Source organism: Sminthopsis crassicaudata, chromosome 3 (assembly GCF_048593235.1).
Source record: "Sminthopsis crassicaudata isolate SCR6 chromosome 3, ASM4859323v1, whole genome shotgun sequence".
Lineage (NCBI taxonomy): Eukaryota > Metazoa > Chordata > Mammalia > Dasyuromorphia > Dasyuridae > Sminthopsis > Sminthopsis crassicaudata.
Genome location: NC_133619.1, coordinates 553,137,047 through 553,153,488, shown reverse-complemented (window position 1 = coordinate 553,153,488; position 16,442 = coordinate 553,137,047). Strand labels below are relative to the sequence as shown.

The 16,442-nt window shown below is 36.6% G+C and overlaps 1 protein-coding gene across 8 annotated transcripts in view; it reads right to left on the bottom strand.

Moving 5' to 3' along the window:
• Positions 1-16,442, bottom strand: part of ANKRD42 (ankyrin repeat domain 42) — a 108,189-nt gene that overhangs the window by 47,862 nt on the left and 43,885 nt on the right. For all 8 annotated transcript variants that reach the window (XM_074304574.1, XM_074304580.1, XM_074304581.1 and 5 more), the window contains 2 exons: positions 12,869-12,988; positions 6,559-6,694 (listed from right to left, as the gene is read on the bottom strand). In XM_074304574.1, the coding sequence (XP_074160675.1) occupies positions 6,559-6,694; positions 12,869-12,988 (256 nt within the window). The remainder of the gene's footprint in view (positions 1-6,558; positions 6,695-12,868; positions 12,989-16,442) is intronic.

The window sequence follows — 16,442 nt, the reverse complement described above, 5'->3', positions numbered from 1 at the left end:
AAAATATAGGAGTTGAGTCTCATTCCATAAATATCTACAGAGAGGCCTTTAGGTAGTTTAGTGGATAGAGCACTGAGCCTGTAATGAGAAAGACTGGAGTTCAAAGTTGACTCAGCCACTTACAATCTATGTGACCCCTGGGCAAGTCATTAACTTCTGTCAACTTCAGTTTCCATTACCATGAAATAGGGATGATAATAGCACCTATTCCCATCTTCAGAGCTATTATAAGGACCAAGTAAGATATCATTAGTAAAGCATTTAGCACAGTTCCTGGTATACAATAGGTATTTGAAAGTAGTTTCTTTCTTTTCTTCATTCATTATTTTCTTCCTACATTAAGAAACCTATTTTCTAATCTGTCAAGTAGAATACTCCTTTTTATGCTACTTATTTCACAAGGTTATTATGAGGAAAGTATTTTACAAACCATAACAGGTTGTGTAAATATAAGTTGTTATTGAAAATCACAGGATTATCAAGACTATTAATCAAAAGTTTGGGAGTTTTATTAAGCAATTAGTTTTAAATTTTATTTATATTAGACTAGTTGCCATTTCCTGAATATACGTCAATTTGTTTGGAACATTGTCTAAGAGGTTATTTTAATGAGCATACATTTTGACCCAGCAATTTTGCTAACAGGTTTATATCCCAAATTTTTTAAAAAATTTTTAAAAAAAAAATTTTTTAAGGACTCACATGTGCAAAAAAAAAAAAAAAAAAAAAATCCTACCAGCTTTTTTTGTGATGGCAAAGAAGTAGAAAACTAAGGGGATGCCCATTAATTGGGAAATCACTAAATAAATCATGATATATACAAAATAAAGGAATACTATTTGCTCTGTAAGAAATTATGAGGGGAAAATGATAAATGGACAAAGAATATGAAGAGTCCCTTTTTTGCAAGAAATCAAACTTATCTATATTCATGTGAAAAAAATTCTCTAACCCACTATTGATTTTAGAAATGCAAATTAAAACAAATCTGAAGTACTGCTTTATACCTATCTGATTGGTTAATAAGACAGAAAAGGAACATTGCAAATGTTGGAAAGGCTGTGGGAAAACTGGGATATTAATGCATTGCTGATGGAGTTGTGAACTAATCCAACTGTTTTGGAAAGCAAGTTGGAACTGTGTCCAAAGGGCTTTCAAACTGTGCAAACCCTTAAATGAAGCAAATACCACTACTAGAGACTTAATAAAAAGGGGAAAATCTATGGGCACAAGAATATTTATTGTAGCTCCTTCTTATGGTGGCAAACAATTGGATAATGAAAGAATGCCCACAACTAGAGAATGGTTGAACAAGTTATAGTAGATGATTGTAATGGAATACTATTGTGCTATAAGAAATTATAGTGTGAAACTGCATTCCCTTTAATCTGTAAAATTATCACTCTGAAATTGTGTCTTCTTTTGATCGGTAAAAGAAGAGAGATGAGGGTCTCCCAGGCTCCAGAGAGTCTAGAAAGAAGGCACATCATCTCAGAGTGAAATAAGCAGTATCATTCAAAGGTAAATCAACCCCTTTGAATCATTCAGGAAACTCTATTTTCACTCAATTGAGAGATCCTGGTCTGACAATCAGTTCAAACTGTCCCCAGATCTGCTCACAAAATAGGTTTCTGTTCACTCATTCTTTGCAGAAGGTCCAAAGTAGCTTTACCTCTTTGGCATAGCTGCCAGGACCCTGCCTGCTATGAAGATATTCTCTTCTCAGCGGCAGTTTCTATTTCCCTAATAGGACTTTGCCACTCGGAAGTCAGTCTTCCTAGCAAAGCTGGCTTCTCATCCAACAATAAACTTCCCTTTTGCCACTTAAACTTTTCGGGTTGGTGAATTCTTTCACAAAGGACCTTGTGCCTACCAGAAGGGGATTCCCACAACTCTCTGTACTGTCACTAAACTCATCCCTGACTGGGAAATTCCCCAAAATCTGGCTGATAAAGATTGTTCTTGTTGTCTATTCTATAGCTAGAAACTCTAATACCCAGGAAGATTTGAGTCATTGAAGCCCCAGGCTTGAGTAGAATTCTCTCAGGGATGCCTGAATAAGAATACCTGCATTCTCTGACAAAAGGCCCTCTTACTCAAGGAGCCTTTTGTCATCTTTCCATCTCTAGAGTCTTCTAGAGAGATAGATGAGGAGCTATAGAATCGGGGAAACTAAGGCTTTTTTGGCAAAAATGAGACAAAACACTTCTGTTTCTAAAAATCCTTCCTTGAGCACAGACAAATTTGGCTCGAAATATCTCAAAACTGGAAATCAATTAATTAAAACAGAATTGTAGGGTGCTGCTTAAATTTGCTGGAAGGAGATCAAATTCCCTCCTTCCAGCCCCTCTAAGGACAAGGGAGCTTTCCTTTGCATCTCTATGTAGCCCATGTTGGGAGACTTCTAAATCCTTTTCAGAACAGGACCTTATATCTAGCTATATCTCTTTAACTCTATCTCTCTCACCTTAACTAAATCCTGGGATTCCAGCTTTTTTTTCTCTTCCTCAGGATGCTGATTCTAATCTCTCCCAGACTGTGGAGAAACCTGGCCATCCCACCCAGCTTTTTGAGAGGTCCAAGGCAGACACCCTCCTTGACCTGCCCCAGGGGAGATGTTAATGGGACCCTCACTATCCCCAGATATGGCTAGTAAAACCATTGAATTTCTTTCTCCTTCATTCTTACTCTGGCACCCTCCCCCATAGTGTGGGGACTGCAAGGAAACTCAGGACCTGTCTTGAGATCTCTCCTCTGCCTCACCACCTTGGTAACCTGCTATTTAAATGCTCATTTAACATTCCCTCCTGTCCTGTTCCTTTAAGGACCCAATTTTCTCAGCTCTCCAGAGAAATTTTTTTAGTTATTGTTAGGAGATCTTGAGAAGCTTACCAGAAATCTTATCTTAATTTGCAGTCCAGACAGGCAGGCTACACCCATCCCAGATCCCTTGTCTACCTCTTAAAGGCAAGGGAGCTGCTAACTCTTTCAGAAAGCATGCTTATCCCATACATTTTAAAACTGACTTAGTTTCCTTGGGATGGCCTTCCTGCCTTAGAGCAGTGGCTGTCAGGGCCCTTTTAATTGAAGAAGCCTCAAAACTAACTTCAGAACATCCATTAGAGTTTTTAACCCCCAGGGTTCAGAGCATTTTAGAAGCCACAGGACATCAGTGATTTGATGGGAGACCTAATAGATATTAGGGTCTTCTACCTGGCCTGACTCTCTGGGTGCATCATACTTTTGACTCTGCCACCTTGCTCCCTGAAAATGGGGAAAGAAAGACAGGTTATTCTGTGGTGACTCTTAATAGTACCCTGGAGGCTAAGCCATTGCCTCCTGGGAAAGCTGAACTCATTGCCCTGATCAGAACTTTGGAACTGGGGAAGGGAATGAGAGTGAACGCTTATACTGACTCCAAATATGCTTTTCATTTTTTGCATGCTTAAGGGCCTGTCTGGAAAGAAAGGGGGTATGTCTTTTCTCCCTGTGGCTGGGTTCAAACGCCCTCAGACCAAGCACTATTGGTCTTGCATTCTACAATGCCAGCACCTCAAACACAGCCCCCACCCCTTAAAGGAGACAAAAGCGGGGATTTGGGGAAAATGTTCTTTGGTTTTTAAAGGCACAGCAATGCTAGTCCTCTGGATAGGATACTTAGAACATGAGAATGTCCTCTCCAACCTGACTGCCACAATCAACCAGCTGGCCATCGGAACTGCACATTCTCTCCAGGAGATCCAAGAATCCTTGGATTCTCTTGCTAACATGGGTTTAGATAACTGAATGTCATTGGATTATCTCCTTACCTCTAGCGGAGATGTCTGCATCCTGGTCAACACCTCTTGCTGGCTGGATGCAAGACATTCATGAGAAACTCCTTACACCCCCCCAATCTTCCTCTGGGTGGGGTTCCTGGCTATGGTCTCTACTGAGCCCTATACTGACTCCACTTCTAATAATTATCTCATATTCGGGCCCTGCATTTTCAAACTGCTCATGAGATTTGTTTCCTTTAGGCTTCAAGCTTCAAATTTTCAGCTGCTCTTTCAGCCTGCAGATCATGGGACCACTGACTGGGACACACAATATCCTTAGCTGTTGCTGTCTTCAGATCTCACACCTCCCCTCCTGACTTGAACCCCCCCCCCCCAGTATCTCTAAGACCCTTGTCAGCTTGAAATAGCTACAGAAGTCAGATCTTTGGCCTTTATCCCAAATGAATTTGGAGGTAACTGCTTGAGGGGGCACATCCTCCCAGAGTGAGATAAGCAGTATCATTCAAGGACAAATCAACCCCATTGATTTTTGGGAGTCACATCCTCATTCAGGAAACTCTATTTTCATTCATTTGGGAGATCCTGGTCTGATAATCAGTTCAAATTGCCCCCAGATCTGCTCACAAAATAGGTTTCTGTTCACTCATTCTTTGCAGAAGGTCCAAAGCAGCTTTACCTCTTTGGCATAGTTGCCAGGACCCTGCCTGCTGTGAAGATATTCTACCAGCCTCCATTTCCCTAATAGGACTTTGCCACTCGGAAGTCAGTCTTCCTAGCAAAGCTGACTTCTCATCCAACAATAAACTTCCCTTTTGCCATTTAAACTTTTCGGGTTGGTGAATTCTTTCACAAAGGACCTTGTGCCTACCAGAAGGGGATTCCCACAACTCTCTGCACTATCACTAAACTCATCAAAATGAGAAGACTGATTTCAGAAAAACCTGGAAAGACTCACATGAACTAATGTCAAAGTAAAGTGAACAGAACCATAAGAATGTTGCACATAGAAAAATACTATACTATATGATAATCAACTATAAATGACTTTAGCTATTCTCAAAAATAGTGATTCCTGTCAATTCCAAAGACACATGATGAAAAATACTACCCACCTTCAGAGAAAGAACTAATGAAGTCTAAGCAGAAAAGGAAGCATACTATTTTACACTTTTTTTTGGTTTTCTTTTGGAATATTTGTTCTTTTATAACATGATTAATATGGACATTTTTACTTGGTTGTACATAAATATATCAAATTGCTTACTGTCTTCAGAGGAAAGGCTGTGAGAGAGTAGGGAAAATCATAGAATTTTAAAATTTTTAAATGAACATTAAAAATTGTCTACATATAACTGGGGAAAAATTTTTAAATATTTAAAAGAAAAAAGTTTATAAAGGAGATAGTTTAAAAAAAAACAAAAAAAACCACGAGACTAGTATTAACTGATAACAGAGTGAAATAAGCAGAGCCAGAAAAATAATAGATAACATTAACAAGATTGCAAAGACAAACAACTTTTAAAGACTTAGGAACACTGATCGACACAATGAATAACCAACCATGATTCCTAAGGATTCAAGCAAGATGAACTGTGCTCCCTGTTCCTGATAGAGAGTTGAACTCAGAACACAGAATGAAACATGTATTTCCAAAAAAATATGTTTTTTTGGAACTTAGTCAATGCAGAAATTTACTTTGCTTGATTAGACATGTCTTTTACAAAAGTTTGCTTTTCTTTCTTTTTCAATTGGAGAGTGAGGTAGGTAGAAAGGAAAAATGATCAATTTAGTTATTTGAAAAAATAAAATTTAAAAGAATAAAAATATTACTAAATTCATAATTTTAAAAAATCACATCCTATACTTTATTCTTTCTACATCCTTACTCATACCTTTTGACTGAAAGGCAATTGCCCATCCACAGTCTCTAACAGATATCTCTGCCTGTACCTCCTCCCAAAAATGTAAAAAAGCAACATCCTAAATGAAGCTTTCCTTCATTATCTTCAGTCAAAATATCCTGTCCCCTTGTACTAAACCCTCTTTTGCACCTCACCAATAAATCTTATATCTCTCTAGTATTTTACTTGTGATCTGTGTCTTATTTTCCCTGTACTTTCTATTCATCTCTGTTCACCCCCAATATTTGGAAGCTTCTGGAAAGACTTATCTTAGTATAACTTCTGAGGACAAAGACTATGTCTTACTTATCTTTGCATATCTCCTTTGGTAACTGATTAATTAATGTTTGGAAAATATCATTGATTGAATTTTAATTGAATAATAATAGTTCTATATTAATATTCAATAATAACTGGATATTAATATAAATAATTCAATATAGTATTTTATATTATTATATCACATATAATATAGTATATATTAATATTATGTATTAATAATATATAATAACCATATATTATATATTCCATATGTATTGTGTGTTACATATATAATTAATATAATTATGATTATAAGTAATATAAATGTTAATACAGTTGATATTAATATATTGATTATATAATAATTATTATAATTATATATATTATATTAATATAAAAATCAATAATAATTGAATTTTAATAAAAATCTTTTATTTTCATATTATAAGTATTGTTATATTATATATGAATATTATAAATATTCATAATAAATAATAAAAATCATAATTTGTTGTAGGCTGTCAAATTATCCTTGTTCAAACTCTAGAAACACTGTCAGGAATTAAATGTTTTACTAAAGAACCAAAGAAAGATTTATTTTTCTTTTAAAACTGTACCTGGAAGGTTTCCATTCTGATCCGCATCTTCTAGAGTGGCTCCCCATTTAACAAGAAGTTGCAGACAGCCTAGGCGCCCGTGAAAAGAAGCATAATGCACAGGTTTCCAGTCACACTTATCAGAAACATTGGGATCCTAGAGACAACATTCACATTTACTAAATTTTTCTGCCCTTAATTTAGGAAGCACTTTATGTCCCCAACACCTTAATTCTACAAATTAGAGTGGTTTGTAGCCTTTTAAAAATAAAACCCAGGAACAGCTAGGTGGCACAGTGTACCAGTCCTGGAGTCTGGAGAACCTGAGTTCAAATTAACTAGCTGTGTGAGCCTAGGCAAGTCATTTAACTCTGACTGCCTCCCAAAAATTAAAAAGCAAACAATATATATGACAAAAGAGCAGAACCTGAATAAAAACAAAACAATTATTTACTTATGAACAATATTAATTTTACTTCAGTCCTTTATTAGATCCATGATTTTATCAGGATGATCTTTCTACAGCCCATTCAATCCCACTAAAACTTTCCATAAATCCTCCACAGAAAATCTCTCCAGTGAATTATAAGAGACCTTCTTTTGGTTCTTTAAATATTTTATAGATACTAACATAGCAATGATTATCCCTCATTCTCACTACTAGATAGCCCATTTTTTCAAAGCATCTATGTCTTTTCTGCCACTTCTCACCCATAGCTCGTCAATAGAAGATATGCTGCAATTTGCTTCTACCCAATGTTCATCTATCATTCTATTGCCTTCACATATATATGGTTATTTGAGATTTATTTATAATGTGCTTTTATCACAATGATCTTATTAAGGCAGATAATGCAAATAGTATTTGAGTTTTATGGATGAAGAAGTGAAGACTCAATGAAGTTATGTGTCCATGATACTTAATTACTTAGAGGCATAAGCAAGACTCAAGCACAAATTTTTTTCTCTCCATCCAGCACTGTTCTTTCTTTTTCTTTCTTTTTTTGTGAGACAATTGGGATTAAGTGACTTGCACAGGGTCACACAGCTAAGAAGTGTTAAGAATCTGATTTGAACTCAGGTCCTGTGCTCTATCCTCTGCACCATCTAGCTGCCCGCAGCATTCTAATACAGTAAAACTTCAACTATGAACAGCAAGCATATATGGTATCTCATAATTGAATATAGAGGTTGTGAAATTATGATTATCAGTAAACCTTTGATTTATACACCTATTTTATGTAACTATACACCTGAAGTTCTATAAAATTTCTTAGGCAAAAAGGGGGTTGCAAGTGGAAAAAGTTTAACTGTCTCAAAAGTTAGTAACTATGACATCTTAATTTACTATTCTGATTAGGAACTGAAGTAGCTGACTAACCAAGAGCAAATCTATGAGTAACTCTGGGTCTCAGTTTATTCAATTATAAAATAAGGTGACTGATTAGAGCAAGAATCTCAGGTTTATGAGAGAAATGATTTGTAGTTGCCATTGTTACTATAACAATTTAGTAAATACAATGAACTAATTATTTACTGGCTGACTATTCAAGTCTATTTAAATTAACAGTTTTAGGAAAGCTGGCCTACAGGTTACCCTGAATCTGAGGTAGCTACCCACTAAGAGGACTCAATCTACGAGTACAAGTTGTGGAATAACTCCTAGAGGGAGTGCTAACCTGTGGGTTAAATTTTTTCTGGGATATATTTGGGTTGCCCTAACTCATTGGAGAGATTCTCCAGGACTCTTCTTACTTGGATATAGTAGTTTTGCATGGAAAAAGTTAGTATTGTTTCTTTCATTTCATTTCCAGACTATAATTAGACAATTGCTTTGAAGACAATTTTTATATGGTTAAAAACTTATCTATTCATGTCTTCTATATTAATTACCTACTTATTACAAGGCAGCTGACATAAGTGACATAGGTGCCACATCTCGAATCAATTTTTCTAACGTATCTTATAGGTACTCATCTATGTTCATTTTTTTTCTTTAAATTTTCAAGAAGACTTATAGATTGTTTGTTTTATTGTGAAATGGTAGCAATTAAGTAGCACAGTGAGTCACTTAATGGATCTGGAGTTAGGGAGACCTGAGATCAAATCTAGTCTCAGATAGTTACTAGATGTGTTATCTTGGGCATGTCATTTGAATTGTCTACCTCAGTTTCTACATCTGTAAAACTATAATAATAGTATCTACATCTCAGAGTTGTGGTAGGGCATCAAACAACCAGTTAGAACAAGACCTAGTACATAGCAGATCCTATATAAATGTTAGCTATTATTATTACATATAGCTTATCTAAAATATTTACATACTTCATACTCATAAGATAAACTTTGCCTATTGTCCTAGAAAAACTGGGTAATCGGCCCTTAGTGTTTGGTCAAGTCAAAAAACATTATTAAACACCTTTTATTAGATACTATAAGGATACAAGCACTAATGATACAAAGAAAGGCAAAAAATAGTCTCTGGCCTCAAAAAGGACAAAATCTAATGCAGGAGACATGTTAACAAATATATGTAACCAAGATTATAAAAGATAAATTAGAGATAATCTCAGAGGGAAGGCATTTAAACCCTTTTTAGTAGCCTCATGCCTATCTGAGACTTTTCCGAAAATCTACTTGTCCTAGTGAAGGGTAAGTTTGGATCTCCACATGGAATGTCATATGAGTTGTGTGGAATCATTGAAGAAATTTCAGGGGCTTGATATGTCATACGGACCCAAAGTAATTTTCACCCAGGATAGTTTGGTTTCTCACCCAAAGATGAAGGGATAATTCTCAGTTAACTCCAGTTAAACTCTCTATGTCTTTTGGGAGCTCTGTGGGAACCAGGCCTTCCCTTTTAGAGAAGACAACTCAATTTTCTTTACATTGTGTTTAGGATGATAGACAAGCAACAATCTATGACAGTTTTGTAAAATTATTTTTGATTGTTGACTTGTATAATCCTATATTTTAGGGTAAAAATAAATCTCTAGTAATTCTAGCTATCATAGGCCTGGGTTGTCACAGAACACTATTAATTTTTGGATTATTTTAAAACTAAGTGTTTAATTATTGCTTGGTGACTTGACTTCATCACATGATTTTTCTTAATAGACTCTAGAACCTGCCCAAGTCCCTAAAATGCTATCTAGAACTGAGAAAATGGAAAACTTGACCCAAAGCATATCAGGTTGTTTGTTGAGAATAACAACTATTTTAACTGGGAGAGAAAGGAGTTGAAGATAGAAAGGAGGACGTGCTTAGGACACCCTGTACAAACTGATTTATCCTTCAGTCAAAGTAATGCAATCTGAGGAAGTAAGAGGCAGATAAAAGAAATGACAACTTACTAATATCAATATGGGGATGGGACAGTGTTTGATAGATATAGATTTTATTAGAGTATCTTAGTCAGTGACTTTGCTTTGAACTACTTATGACTATTAAACTACTAAAGGTAAGCACACTATTAAGAGGCTTGTAATTCATACATTTAGGCACAGAGACCCAGGGAGTACCTAGACTGGAGGCAGGCAGAACTTTCCTTCTCAAGGAGCCAATCTGGAAATGAAAATTGCAAGGGATTCCCCAGAAAACGCACAAAAATAACAAGGAAAAAAAACAGCTAGACCTGTTTAAAGAAAAACATAAATTACCTAGCTAGAAATAGTAATCAAGATCAGAGCAGCTTTCTCACAGAAGATAAAGGCAACTGGAGAAAGTGAAATAAAATTTCTATAAACCAGAATTTTCTACTGAAAAAAAATGAGGCTATTGTTTTAAGGCAAGATATAGACATTTTAAAAGCAATTAAACCTCAAAAAGTTTTCTAAGAAACTTCAAGGAAATATTCCAATAACAGCCCTGCCACTTCCCCCAAAAAAATAATCAAAATAATTCACACTTCCTAAATAAAGTTAATCAGTTGCGAACAATGTGAGATCCCCTCAATTTAGGATATCACTTACGTTCTTTCTATTCTCTTCTAGAAAAGCTCTATACTTACTCCCAAATCTTGCTACTCTTTATGCTTTCCAGATTAGTTGTCCAAGATGATGGCACATTCCTTTAAATCAACTGAGGACAGGCTACACACTTCTTACCCATGCCTGCTTCTATCCTGAGTTCATACAACCATTCCATACCAGCTTCAGAGTCTTCTCTTGGCCCAAGAATCTAAAATCATAATGGAGTGTTTTTATGGTAGGCCTTTGGTAGAATCATTTACTGCCTTTTAACCCCAATCATTCAGGATCATATAGCACCCTACTGCATTTTACCAACTTTTGCTATTATCTTAACAGTACAGTATCGATAAGAACATAAGCCTGAGCTTCCCAGGGTCACTTTCTTTCCCTAATAGAAATTCATTTTAAACTTAAGGGTCAGTGCTACAGCTTCACACTATCTAGGAGTCCAAGTGTCACCTTGTGTTGAGTATTCTTGCTTCTTTTGTGTCATATTACCTTCATCCCTCCATCAGATTCATCAAAGTTGCGAATAAATTGCAGCTAAGTGACAAGGCATAAACATCCTCACTGGACTTTTTTCTCTAAAATACACAATAAATTCATAGCTTGCCAGTTCAGATATCTTTTCTAGCAGACAGTGTCCAACTTGGCAACTGTCAGAATATAAATCTTTGATTGTTTTCTGTCCATACTTGAAATCAAGTGCTATATCTAAGATTTTAGAACTTATTGCTGACAGCCTAATTCAATGCCAACAATCTCAAACAGGGGGAAAACTTGCCAAGGTTTATGGCCAGTAATAATAACAAATACATTGGGTGACTTTTAATAGCCATCCTCCTCTCAGAATAAAATTGTTCCTAAGAACTTTCAGCTGGAATCAGTGTATAACACAAAAGGATTGCTTGAATTTACAAAAGACAACATTGGTAAAGCAGTTAAGCAGAAGATATAAATTATTCTCTTCTTATCTTTCTGCTTTTGGTTCTTAACCAGTTATGGATGAGATCATTGAGGGATTTGCTGTGACAGTATAGTTCTCAAGTTTCAGATCACAAACATCAGATCCTCAGAAAAACTTCATGATAACTTCCAAAGATATAGCCAAGCCATAAAAAAGCACATTTATTTTCTCAAGGTCAGTAGTCATTTCCTGATAAAGAGTTATGGGACAAGATTCTACAAAACTGATACTTGTCACTAACAACATTAGAGCAGGGGTTTCTTGTTAATCTAATATCTTCAATATTTTTTCCAAATGCTCTCCCATTATCTTCCTTGTCTATGAGGACAAGATATACTAATACAGACAGTTACTGCAACCAATCATCTTTTTTCAAAAATCAAATGAAAAAAGTGCTGTGACTAGTAAAATATTATTGGAGAGGTGAAACCTGTCTTTTCCTGTCATCTGGCTCACCATGGGAAACAAACAGTATACAGCTGCACAAATACAATACTGAAATGACTGGCTACTAGGCAGACAGCCTAGAGCATTCTGAATCCAGGGTATAGTACACTGATTCACCTTCATTCTTTTATTTGATGGCCAAAGCTCTACCTACATCCTAATCTTCCACATTTTCTGCTATTAACCAGCATTATAAGCACATAGACCACAGAACTTTGGGATGATAATAATTAACATGTAGTGGCAATGGTTCCATTTCTGAGAGGATAACAATCTAAGATGAAATCTGAAAAGTTAAATAGTCTCCAAGATACAGTGTATGCATTGCTCCTTTTTACATATTACTCATGTCCCAACAATCAACCAGCTTTCACACTAAATTTCTTTCCTAAATTATCCTTCCTTTCTTCAGACACTGGGAAATAAGTATCCAAGCTTAAAATTTCTAGATCTATATGAATTATAGGGTTCCTAGCCAGTACTAATACTGTAATTCTTTATAAGATTCCGCATAAGAAATCTGATTTAGCAGAGTACTCAAGCAGTAAATCCCAGTTTATATTGCCTATGGTGCTTGGCCAGTATTTTAAGCACACAGGAAGTGGTTCCAGTCTACACCAACAATCCAAAATTATCAGCCTTGTCTAGAACTACAGAACCATTGTATTCACTTTTCATTGGCATTTACAAATTCCCTAGCAAGTCAACAAGAGACAGCCTGGTATAGAACACTAAAGGAATAAGAAAATCTGGTTTTGTGTTATAGATTTTTCAATTACTAGCTGTGTGACTAGTACTTTACAATTTCCTTATCTGAAAAATGGAGATAATGGTCCTATTTGCAGTATCCAGAGATGTTCTGAGAAAAGCACTATGAAAGTAAATTATTATCATTATCATCATTACATTTATCACTAAATTACATATTACAAAACATATTCCTTACCACTCCACTTCTGAGCATAACTTGTAATGTGTAAGAATGTCCATGTGTTGCAGCAAGGTGTGATGGAGTGCATCCGCGATCATCCTGAATAGAAAGATCTGCTCCATTCATTATAAGAGCCTAAAAATACACAAGATAGAATCTATGATTATAATGTATGGTCAATGTTGATGCTATATTTTTGTAAACATACTTATATTTACGCATTAATGGATATTTTCATAGAGAATACTAGCACTGGGACTGGGCAGCTTGGTGGTTCGGTGGATAGAGCACCAGCCCTGAAGTCAGGAGGACCTGAGTTCAAATTTGACCTCAGACACTTATCATTTCCTATCTGTGTGTCCCTGGGCAAGTCATTAACCCCAACTGCCAAGAAAGAAAAAGAGAAAGAGAGAAAAAGGGAGGGAGGGAGAAAAACAAATTGATGGAATAAAGGCAGCAAGCCAGCCAAATCCTCTCAACATTCCTCTTAAAATAATATGGTAAATTGAATTCGGTGCAGTAGAGCCAACAAAAGGTTAGGGTGAGACATTTTTCCATCTCAAGAGGTTGGAAAGAGAGGTGAACCACTGTAAAGTTCTGTCGTCTCTCAATTATAATCCTTCTCTGGGAGGAGGTTTCTTTTCTGTATAATCTTTTCCTCTGTGTGCAGGTTTCTTGGGAGGCTTCTGGAGCCTCCAGCCAGAGAGAAGGTAGAATCTGGAATCCGCTTCTTCCTGAATCCTGGCTCTGAATTTCCTCAAGCTTCCCTGAAGTTCTCGCAGAAGTCTTGTCCTTCCCCAATCCAGACTCCTCCTCCAGGCCACCCAACTCTGGCCCAGAGTAGACTGACTCCAGGCTCAATGTTGTCTTCTTTTATCCTCCCAGAGAATGGGCGTGTGAGAACTCAGAGGCTTGTGGGGAAAATTACTTCAACCAATGAACTTGCTCCTTTTAAAGGTTGTATAAACTCCTTTTCATATGTAAGCTCCTCTTCAGAAGTTCAAAGGGGTAAACCCCCTTAAAGGCTGGAACCAAAGGTGTGAACTAGAGAATTGTTAAGTACTGATTTAGCACTTAGTAAGAACCTAACAGACCACCAAGCCCACCATGCATGCTAAGGCAACACCAGTGCTAAGCCTTGGAAGTGGATGTGACAGCAGCAGCAATAGCACCTTTAAGAACTCTCAGCCAAAAGATATTCAGGGTGGAAACCTGTACAGCCCTAGTACTTGCAACTATAGGAGAACAGAGGCCTTTCCTAAGGAAAGACTAGCAGGCAGACCAGGAAAACAGTGACAACATCTCTCCCCAGATCATTCCATCTTGGAAGCACCAAAAACATACAGATCCCCCATAACTGGCTCTGAAAATAGTCTTTACTCCCACCAGAGAAGCAGAGTCCAATTTTAACATAAAATTCAAAGTCAAGAAATAGACTAGAAAAATGAACAAACAAACAAAAAAGAACTTGGCAATAAACAGCCTCTGTGGTGACAGAGAAGACTAACACACAATTAGAAGGAATTTGCATATAGACAGAGAACACAGGTCTAAGTAAATTATATTGGGATGGTCTTCAAAAAAAGAGACAATTAAAAGAAGAGATACATTGAGAGAAGGGAAGAAAGATGGAAATGGGGAAGGTTGTCTTACATAAGAGGAATGCAAAGAAGAGCTTTTGCAGTGAAGGTGGGAATCAGGAAGAAGGGGGACCTGTATATTAGGTAATAGTAGAATCAATCATCAGAATTAATTCAAAGAGGAAACATTCTTTCTCTCTCTTTCTCCATCTTTCTCTCTCTCTCTCTCTCTCTCTCTCTTCTTCACTGTCTCTGTCTCTCTTTTTTTTTCCTCTCCCTTCTCTTCTCCCCCACTCTCTGTCTCTCTCCCTCCCTCCCTCCCTCCCCCCTCTCTGTCTCTGTCTCTCTCTCTTCCTCCCTCCTTCCTCCCCTCTTTCTGTCTGGTATAGAAATCTATTACCCAACAGGGAAGTAAGTGGGGTTTAGGGATTAACAGAAAGATAGGGGCAAGGGGGCAGAGCCAAGATGGCACTTGGAGCTTCCCTCAAATCAACAGCAGATTAAGCCTGTGAACTAGTTTTGGAGTCATAGAATCCACAAAAACTTGAAGTATAACAAATTTCCGGAAGAAGATACTTTGGAAAAACTTCAGAAAATGTCTGTTTCAATCAGGCATGGAGAGAGGCTGCCATGGCCTGACTACAGCATAGGGAAGCCCAGGCATTGTGATATCAATGCACCAGGTAATATACTGCAAGGCTCTAAGGCTACTCTGTCCTGACTACAAGCCAGTAGATCAGCATATTAGCTGTAAACTACCCAAAACAAATACAAAAGGCAAAGTGTGAGTCCCTGAAATTCAGAGCACAAGACCTGGGCATGAATGCCCAGCACTGGAAGTCAGACAGCACCACCAGCCCCAGGGCAAACTAAAGCAGCTGTCACCTCTTTGCCTTAAGAGCAGACCTCAATCTTTTTTTTTTTTTTTTTTTTTTCCCCTGAGGCTGGGGTTAAGTGACTTGCCCAGGGTCACATAGCTAGGAAGTGTTAAGTGTCTGAGACCACATTTGAACTCGGGTCCTCCTGAATTCAAGGCTGGTGCTCTATCCACTGCGCCACCTAGCTGCCCCGAGCAGACCTCAATCTTTAAAAAAAAAAAAAAAATGAGCAAAAAAGGTAAAAAGAACTCTTGACCATAAACAGTTTTTTATGGAGAAAAAGAACAGACCTCACACTCTAAGAATATTAAAGGATAATCAGATCCAGATGAAGCCCCAATGGGTGATATGAGTTGGTCCCCACTTCATAAGGCTCTTTTGGAAGAATTTTTAAAAGATCATACAAAAAAATGGGGAAAGGAAATAAGATCTTTGCAAGAGGATATGGAAAAGGAAAAACAGAAATTATATGAAGAAAACTCCTTACAAAATAGATTTGATGAAAGGGAGATTAGGTATGGAAAAGGAAAAACAGAAATTATATGAAGAAAACTCCTTACAAAATAGATTTGATGAAAGGGAGATTAGGATGATAAAAAGGAGGGCAGATTAGAGGAGGCAATAGTCAGAAGCAAAACAGAGGAGAGACATTAAACTAGTCAAATTTATAAAAAAAAATAAGAGCCATTTTTCAATTGGTAAATAGTCAAAGGATAAGAACAAATAGTTTTCAGAAGAAATCAAAACTACCCACAATCACATGAAAAATACTCTAAATTATTACTGATTGAAAAAATGAAAATTAAAGTAATTCTGAGGTACCACTTCATACTTATCAGATTGGTAAACAAGAAAGAAAAGGAAATTGAATGCTATATAGAATATGGAAAAATAAAAACATGAATTTTGTTGGTGAAACTGTGAACTGTTGCTGTTCAGGGGGAAAAAATGATCAGTTCACAATCAGTTCAAAGGGTTTCCAAAACTGTGAATACCTATAGTAACACATACCCCTACTTGGTCTATATTCCAGAAAGATCAAAGAAAAATGAAAATTATTCATGAGCACATAAATATTTATAGCACCTCTTTTTGTGCAAAGAACTGGAAATTGAGGAGATATCCATCATT